At 34.5% G+C, this 9,682-nt stretch overlaps 1 protein-coding gene across 9 annotated transcripts in view; it reads right to left on the minus strand.

Moving 5' to 3' along the window:
* Positions 1 to 9,682, minus strand: part of LOC108733410 (disks large 1 tumor suppressor protein) — a 436,917-nt gene that overhangs the window by 243,247 nt on the left and 183,988 nt on the right. The window contains exon 1 of one of the 9 annotated variants that reach the window (XM_025973526.1): positions 5,346 to 5,408. The exons of the other annotated variants lie outside the window; for them this stretch is intronic. Coding sequence (XP_025829311.1) covers positions 5,346 to 5,364 — 19 coding nt within the window. The 5' untranslated portion in view covers positions 5,365 to 5,408. Of the gene's footprint in view, positions 1 to 5,345; positions 5,409 to 9,682 lie in introns of those variants that run through there. 9 annotated transcript variants of the gene reach the window in all.

Raw genomic sequence — 9,682 nt, forward strand, 5'->3', positions numbered from 1 at the left:
TGCGTAGAATTAATTGGAATTTTTCACACACAAGCCTTGCTATATGAGCTCTCAAAGCATATAAAAATTATACGGCTTAAATGTGAAGTTGGGTGCAAAAGAATACAATTAAATCCTCTGTCGGGAAAAAACGAAATGACTTTCCGAACAACCCGATAGAATGATAAGTATTAAATACTGCCCCTTTTTATAACTCCCAACAATTTACGTATGATATGAGTAAGGTAACAAAGACATGCTCATTTGGATTTACCAAACTCCTTTGCTCATGTCGGAAGGCCAATATGCCTACTACTACTACCTACATACAACTCATTTCAAACGGTTAGAGGTATGCCCCTTCCCTTTACCTGGATGCGCCATAACAAAATTCAAACTACTTCTGTCTTCCTCACGCCTAGTGTTCGTTCTATTCGCGCACGTTTCCTGAAGGTCACAACTCTAACCGTTTGAAATGAGTTGAAAAACTAATGCTTTTATTCCTCGGGAATAGTATTTCTCTTTGTTTTCCATAAAAGGTACTCTATACCCTTTTCTGTACGCCTAACAATGTGTGTACAAAATTTTATGATGATGGCTTAAGTAGTTAAGACGTGAAATTGTAACAAACAAAGTCACAGTCGCATTTATAATAAGTTTTAACGAATCATTGGCAGGGTTTTAATCAGTCATCACTTTTTAAAATAAATTAATTGTTTCTTTTATTCCTTAAAGTGTTACCAATAATTAAAACCCCATCAAAAATTAATAACGGTGAAGTTCGTATGTTTATTAATAAAGTTATTTTAAAATTACAAAAGGACTAATAAAATAGCTCACCAAAACAACGCAATGCAAATAATAATTGAAGAGAACTTCAAAGGGAGAAGTCCAAACAGCGACGTTATTTTTGAATGCCGACTTTTCAAAGGGTGAGATAAGTTTGCAATGAATTATTTTCTGGTTACAGGCTTTACAAGGATCCTGCACGAAGTTGTTATTCACAGGCAATCCAAACTACACGACTGCGTTTTAGTCCTTTGTCTTTCGTTCGACCGAATAATGCACCTTTAACAACAGTTGTCAGCGCGCTCTTTCCCCAATTCTAAAGTTTTCACGGTTGACGGAGTTTCAGCATTACGCACACATTTACATGACAGAAAACAAACAGTACTATAACGGTTGGGCGATGAAAAACCGGCTTAGTTTCAATTAAAAAAAAGAAGAGTTTTATATCAAAAGGGAAAGTTAATCTGAGCTTTTACGTCAATCAGGATAGCAGTTTAGAACTCTGTAGTGTGAAAGCGTGAAAAATTCTGTATTCCCCAAAAACACGAGAAATAAGTAGTGTCCGACCGAAACTGACTCATTTTTCTTTTGAAGATGCGAAATGTCTACTAATCTACTTCGCTTGGATGGAATTTAACGCGCCGAACATGACCCAGCAGAGCGCGAGAACTCCCGAGCGCAGTTTCGGTTTCGGTGGTAGTTTCGGCAGGTTTGCCGCCGAAACCTAAACTAAACCGAAACTCGTTTTTTTGCCGAAACTCGACCGAAACCGAAACTGAAACCGAACTTTCGGTCGGACACTAGAAATAAGAAATGGGTTTCAAAGCGGTTCACAAACTATGGTGACTTATCATTTGATAGTCGCGTTTCGTAATTGGGAGCGCTTGCGTCTATGTCCTAGTGGTGAGCCATTGAGACAACCTTGCTCTTGGTCTTACTTATTCGACTTTGGTCTTGATCTTGCTCAAATTAAATATAGTCTCGATCTTGGCCCTGGTCTTATTGATATTACCTTAGTTTGCTTTTGGTCTTGCTGATATCGTCTCGGTCATGATCATGGTCTTGCCTATTCGGTCTTGACCTTGGTCTTGCTATAAAAATAGTTCTAGAGTTAGCCTTGGTCTTGGTCTTTCTGATATAACCTCAGTTTGGTTTTGGTCTTGCTGATATAGTCTCAGTCTTGGTTTTGGTTTTGCTGATATAGTCTCAGTCTTGGTCTTGGTCTTGGACGTTAAGTCTTCGTCTTACTCATTTAATATGATAATTATGTTTTTTTAAGTAATTCTTCTAAAGACAAAATTTTCTATTTTTGTTTATTTTGTTCCAAAGTTGCTACAATTAGTTTAACTTATAAATCCACCGGAAATTATAATTTGTCGTTTAGTCTTGCGTATTTGATTTTGATCTTGCTTATTCGGTCTTAGTTTTAGGCTTGGTCTTGTTTGTTCGGTCTTAGTACAAGTGCAAGACTAAAACCAAGATTATAAGACCAACGCGAATTTTGCTCATCACTGCTCTGTCCGATTACACAGTAGAATGCAGGCTGTAAACGCGTTAAATCGTTGATTACAGCAAAAAATGCCTCATAACAATTTTATCGCGGTATTATGAAAAATAAACATATAAAAGAAAGATAACCTTCAATTTGGCAAAAATTTTAAGCTGTCAAGAGAAAACTATGTTCTATATTAACAACCGACCAAATATGATCGCAAGTGTATCGAAATGAGCATATCATAACGGTGGAACTTAATATTACCATTAACCCAGCACTATTTTAGAGTAGAATGAAAAAATAATTTGGATTCGACATATATATATATGAGATGAGACAATATGGAAGACATTTTCGTTTCATATCTCATCTCCACATGGCATCATTATAAAATAATTAAGATTAAAAACTTAAGTCGTTTAAAAATATTATTTATTTGTTATTTCGTCATTTCATAAAAAATATAAAGCAGTATAGAAAAGATTAGAAGCGTTCAAAATGTGGTGTTGCAGACGAATGATGAGGATACCGTGGATAGAGAAGGGTAGAAATGAAGAGATGTTAAAAAGAATAGGAGAACAGAGGACCGTATTGATGTCAATAAGAAATAGGAGAGATAGGTTGATAGGACACCTTCTCAGGCATGTAGGTCTAGTCAGAGACATATTAGAGACAGAAACGGGAGTTAGGAGTGGTAGAGGTATACCTAGGTTAGATTACTGTTCACAAATAGTTAAGGACGTGGGTTGTTCTAGTTTTAGGGAAATGCGAAGAGTCGCTCAGGATAGGAAAAGGTAGTGGTGCGTGTCCAACCAGTCTTAGGACTGACGACCTTATCATGATGATGATATTTATATCATTATTAACTATGGATTTGCAACCTACTCTGGTATTCAAGGACATCTTCGATAACCAATTTTAAGTATAGGTACTTCGTTGAAGTTTCCTGAAGCATTATAACTTGAAATAACAATGTTACCTAGTGATTTGAGATTAACCACTTCAATAATAAAGTTCAAGCATTAGTGTTCACAGGTCATTAAGTCCCCATACGGGCAAGATTTCACAATTCTGACAAAGGCGAGAAAGGCGTCTGTTCTTGCTGCGATAACAATAAAGGAACTAAAATTTCAGTAAAAGTGGGAATAAAAGCTTTTTCATCTTAAGCCGACAACGCATTATATATTGTTCTTATTTCATGGATTTTTAGTCATTGTCAGTAACACAAAAAAAAATGATATATTTTGCAGCCGCAAAGCAGAAAGAATGTGTTGTATGTTCATAAACACAAAATAAATATGTTACCTACGGAAATGGAGAGTAGAGTCATCGAGCCAAATATCTTTAATTAAACACACGAACCAAAAGTAGAACAATAATTATTATTTGAAATGACGAAATAAACAACAACCCATCATACGTGAAGAAGGGTCAGGTGACCTGTAATAGGTTGCCGATATTGCGCTAGCATGAAATAAAGACAGAATCCTCTAGAATCTACATTCCAGAATAGAATATTTCTAGAACAAGTCTAGTCCCTAAAAATAGTTTCAGCGAGATCGGAATGAGATGGTTCTGCTTACGAAGCGATAGAAGACAAAATAATGAGTACGAGTTGTTACTTGAAGATTAAGCAAAAATAAACTGGTTGTAGTGCGAATACTATCTTTTTAAGCGAAATTTGGCTTCAGCAGTGAGATAAAAGCGCCGCAACCGCTATGTCCCTGCATTTTAAATCTGTAATATTTTCGAAAATATTCATTTAAATTACATGCTGTAAAGGGCCATATTGATCTATATTAAACGCACAATGTATTTAAAAGTACTTAATTGGATAAGGATTAATGCTGTATTGCTTAAAATCGCTTCGTAAATAAGTCATTATTTCTCATAAAAAGTAAAGGATAAAAATGGTTATTGTGGGTTATCCCTAAGAGATAGACATATACCATCCCGGACTTTTTTGTAGACCCTTTTAAGATGTACAATATTGTAGTACATTATTTTGATCTATCTCGTAGGGTTCAGCCAGCGTTTGCAATGTAAGCGCAAAAACTGTGTTTATTTACGACATCACATTAGAAACCTCTAAAATTATCACTGTTTCCCTACTATATTATGCATGTATTATGTATACATATAAACCTTCCTCTTGAATCACTCTATCTTTTAAAAAAAACCGCATCAAAATCCGTTGCGTAGTTTTAAAGATTTAAGCATACATACGGACAGACAGCGGGAAAGCGACTTTGTTTTATACTATGTAGTGATTAATATTTATTGATGATTGAAATTCATCTCAAAATTGTTTAGGAAAGAATAAATTGTATAAAAATTGTCTTATAGTTTTGAACGTTGCATTGTTCAATTTACCCCGATTTTTCCTATCTGCAGATCGGTATCTATAGATAGCTACTTCCAATTTATTCGATACAACCTGCAAATGTTCGGAAAAATTTGCAACGAGTGCACTTCTTTTAATTCTAGAACTATTATGTATGCCGTCTTTTCGGCCGACGCGACGCCGACGTTGCTCGCCTCGACGGCGTTCGCGACCGGCACGGATATCTTAGATGTATGAAAAGCACTTGGATGTGAACGAGTGCCCGATCAACCGCAAAGGGTTGGCAACGAGCAAATGCACCGCTTTTCCATTGCCATTATGCAAATGATCGTTGAGATGGAAATTATGAAAAAGACTCATCGCGGTCCTCATCATCTCCTGCGGAAAAATCTCAGCTATTATTCGAAGGAAAATTAAATGCCGAAGCGGACGGCATAATTTAAAAACAAAATGGAAGAACGAATTCTGTCTTCCATTCAAATTTTAAACGTTGCGAATTGAACGAAATTTATTTTAATGTGAATATAGGAGTTGAGCAATGTATCTTATGATGATAAAATCAAATGATCCTTTCCTATCAATGCTAATAAAGGTGGGAGGGAGTATTTGTTCGTTTGTATATACAGTGCCTTCACGTGACCTCATTTTTAATAACCGATTGTGTAGGTATTTGTTAATTTGGAATTGTCCTTGTGAATTTTGGCTATTTATTATAGATAATAAAATACTGATTCTTACCTATCTGCCTCTCCCTCATTTTGATTTATTCCTATTTTACTAAATATTTTAGTTATTTTGACATTTCATAAAATACCTTTTTCTAAACTTTTACACAACCATCTAGGGATATTTGAATTCATTTTGTGCATCTTGTATTGTTGGTTGCATACACACGGAGGTCACGTGGCTCTTCGCCATTTTTGAAAGCAGAATATATTGTTGTAAATGTCGGGAATTATTTCATCTCAAGATTTTCAGTTCAAAGACGCCCTTCAGTGAATCAATCTTCGCACTTCCCGAAAGCTAGAAACTAGAGCAACCGAAATCTCTAAGTCTCGAACAATAATCAAATCCAAGCCTTTCTCTGCGCCTCTTTACTCTGCGCCTCTTTACTGCCATTTTAGCTTCTAATATGCCTCTAACTATCCTTTCATGCCTCAGCAGTCATTTTCCTTATTGAATTGTAAAACGTCCTTAATGGTCTTATCAATTCACGATATTCGCATCACATCTCAGATTCTTCCAAATTTTTTTATTTTCTGCCTCCCCCATCGTTCTTGTATCACACTCGTATATATAGAGCCGTGCTCCCTTACAAGTTTTAGATTAGCATTTTGCGAGCACAGAAGAGTTAAAAAATATTCTACCCTATGCTATTCCTTTTTTGTGCATGATTCTACCGTTTTTTCCATCCTAAGTTATCTGACTTCCTATAGGTATCAAAAATCGGCGACTTCCAATTTTGTGTCTCCACTTTATGTAGCTTTAACATCCCTTACATACGTATCAATATTTTTGTTCTACTTTAATTAATTTTCGTTCAGTACTTTTCTGTCAATGTCACTACAATTTTTTTGCCCATTTTGCTTGTGGCCATTATCAACGCGTGACAGCTCCATTGGAAAACACAAGGGTCAGCAAACTAAGACAGCATATATGTTCTTCCTTTGAGTTATTGTGTGTGTATCTGGTCTCATAATTTCCTGGACACATAATGATTTTGAAATATCCTAACCTCAAAGCCAAAAGACTATTTTGAAAACACCATCAGGAGAAGCAAAAAGATAAAAAAAACGTTCGAATCTGGCTTCAGAATTATTCAACCACACCAAAATTTTTAAAAATCTTAATTTAGAGACCTTAATGGTCCTAGCTTGTGTTCTTTTGTTTTTAAATTAGAACATTTCGAAATTTCTATAATCTAGTACCTAGATTATGATTTATCTTCAAAAAATATATCAAAATTCTTTTTGTTTTCTTCCCTTCAGCCTTTTATTGTAGTATCTACACTCAAAGGGAGTGCTCTTGAAAAAGAAAGCACTTCTCTGGAGGGTTAAAAGGAAGCAAACAAAAAAGAGTATAATAATTTCAGGACTATTTTTCAAGGGAACGACAAAAATATGTCGGAAATGATTACCACCCTGGTAATTTTTTCCTTTTGTTCGCGTAGCAGTGATCTCAAATGGTCAAAAATTACATTTTTTATAGAAGGTTAGGTTAGGATAACTCCTAATTCTCGTGTGATCGTTCCTTTTGACTCCCTATTTTCTTGGTGATGCAGTTTTCATAGTCAAGTTATGTATTATTGTTATAATGATATTTAACATACATACTTACAGGTACATGAAAATTTGAATACAGTAACTGTTAGGTTAAAAGTTTGTCCAGCTTTTAGTCACTTAATTAACTTTACAAAAACGCGGTTTTGTATCCGTTCCAACACTTTCAATAGCCGAATAATTGGAACAATTCACTCCTGCCATAAAATGTTGTAATCGACTGACTCGTCGGCATTCATAGCACAAATTGTTCAATTCTGTACGGCATAATTTGTTTGCCGATCGTACAATGAGACAAACGAATCGGCAACTTTGTATATAAAACATAACTACAATATAACTGCATAAATCAGTTTATTGAAATTTTCCATACGACGAAGGTTATTCAAATAGAATGATCATTTAGCAGTTTTAATATAGTATTAACCAAATAGCACTCGTTAAAAGTAAACAGGAAGTTGATCAATTAAATTGTACCTATTCGTTATATTCATCAATAAAGATTTTCGCAAAGCTTTAAAAATGATTAATGGTAGAAGGCATTACTTGTTGAAACTCAATAATGAATTAAAGGAAACGAAAGTAAAGTTTCAAAACAATATATACTTATTAATAGTTCACAACAATTGTTTCGCCAAAATATTGGCTTCTTCAGGTGAAAATATTCTAATTAAAATTATTACAAAATTAGCTTAAATACTAAAAGCTTCGAAATTTTATGGAGTAGGAATAACGAACGGGAGGGAAACGGTAAGAATTTAAGTTTTTGGAGGAAAATTTAATGAAGGAGAACTATTTCTATCAGTTAAACTGATAAAGGATCCAAATCAGGAGTTTATTTATTGGAATGCGGGGACTGTAATGAAGCCTATGTTGGACAAACTGCGAAATCCTTCAATCAAAGGATTACAGAACACAGGAGGAGGCTATACAAATGGGAAAGCTGATTCTACATATACAGAACATTTAATAAAGGAAAACACACTTTTAATGATAATTTTCAAATTTTAAAAGAATTACCAAAAAGCCATAAATTAAACCTAACTGAAAGTTTTTATATTAATAAATACAATAAATTAAATATATTACTAAACGATCAACCTCATGTAAATAGTTCTCCTTTATTAAATTTCAATTTGTCTTCAAAAACTTAAATTCTTACCTTATCCTTCTCGTTCGTTATTGCCACCCCATAAAATTTTAAAACTTTTAGTATTCAAACTAATTTTGCAACAATTTTAATCAGAATATCTTCACCTGAAGAAGCCAATGTTTTGGTGAAACAATTGTTGTGAAATATTAATATATATTTTTTTGCTGTCAGCAAAGTAGTATCAGCAAGTTCATATGTTGAAGTGCATGATGTGTTGCACACACAAAGAAAGTGATTAAACAAATTGTTCACAAAAGTGAATTTCGACCACTCGAAGCAATAGTGCTAACAGTTTCAAGGTCACAGTGACTCATAAGGAGGAAGAACTTGTTACTTTAAAAATGATTCAGCTGATTTTCATTTTTTTTTATTTATAAAAGATCCGCAAAGCACAATCAAAGCTAGAAGACGCTCTCGGCGTCTAGAAATTTTGAAAATTACTAGCCAAGAACGTATGCTATTCTTAGTATTACTGCGTTCAACGTGATTGAGTTTGCAACGTTGATGTTCATTATAGTCAACAATTTAATTTATGTGGCATAAACTACAAACTTTTGCAACCGGATTTAATAACGAACTCTAGCAGGAAACTTTTAGCTAGTAAAGGAAAGTTTTAGTTTGCTAAAGCTTGTGGGAAATGACGAATTTAAATGCGTTCATCAATCTTAATCTATTTCGTGCTGATGTTGGTATTCTAAATCTTTTGGGGACGCAAGAGTGCGGCTACTTAAAAATTCAAAAGCAGACTGCACCGTGTATGACGTTCTCATAACCAACAAAGTAGACGAAGCTTATGTGTACATGCAGTCATTTCAGGATTATGAGGTAAATTACATGATGTATCATTATTTATGAGGGTGTAGCTACTTATTAACCAGACGCCAAAGTCATAATCAAGAGCACCAGAGGTAGGAGTAAAAACTACATAGGAACAGGTTATATGTACGACAGAAGTCGTACAATAAAAGCCAAGTCCCTCTTTTCCATTAGCTACTCTGGGCAGATTCCCAGGGCTCCGCGGTCTATAGGACAAATCATCAAACAAAAAACGATATTGCTAATAAATGTATATATTTATTTTGAGAAAAGCAAACGATAATTACAGACTGTAATGTCTACGGTTACTTATTACTGTAAGTGAAAAAAGTTTACAATTGTTCGAAATCTTCTGTTACAGGCGAATGATGAGGATACCGTGGATAGAGAACATTAAAAATGATGAGGTATTGGAAAGAGTAGGAGATAGGTTGGTAGGACATCCTCGTAGGCATGAAAGGCTAATAGTTAGTGGAGGTGCGTGGCTATGCTGTCTTAGGGCTGACGACCCTATAATGATTATAACTGTAATTGTCATTCTAATAAACGAAGGACCTAACACTGACGACTGTTAGTCCAGTCAAATGAGGGAAATGACTGAATAGTATCTTATAATGGAGAAAATGATTGAAACACGGGTCATTTTATCGGAAATTTTATGAGGAACACGAATATGTTAATGAAAATTATTTGCCTGGCATAGGAGTGGAGAAAATCCGCAAAAACAATTGCAAATTCAATTATCTCGCGAAATATAAAAGATATGTTACGAATCGATTAAATTATCAATTTTAAATTTTTAATAATTATTTTGAATTTTTTAAAAA

This window comes from Agrilus planipennis, unplaced genomic scaffold (assembly GCF_000699045.2).
Source record: "Agrilus planipennis isolate EAB-ADULT unplaced genomic scaffold, Apla_2.0 scaffold49, whole genome shotgun sequence".
Taxonomy (NCBI): domain Eukaryota; kingdom Metazoa; phylum Arthropoda; class Insecta; order Coleoptera; family Buprestidae; genus Agrilus; species Agrilus planipennis.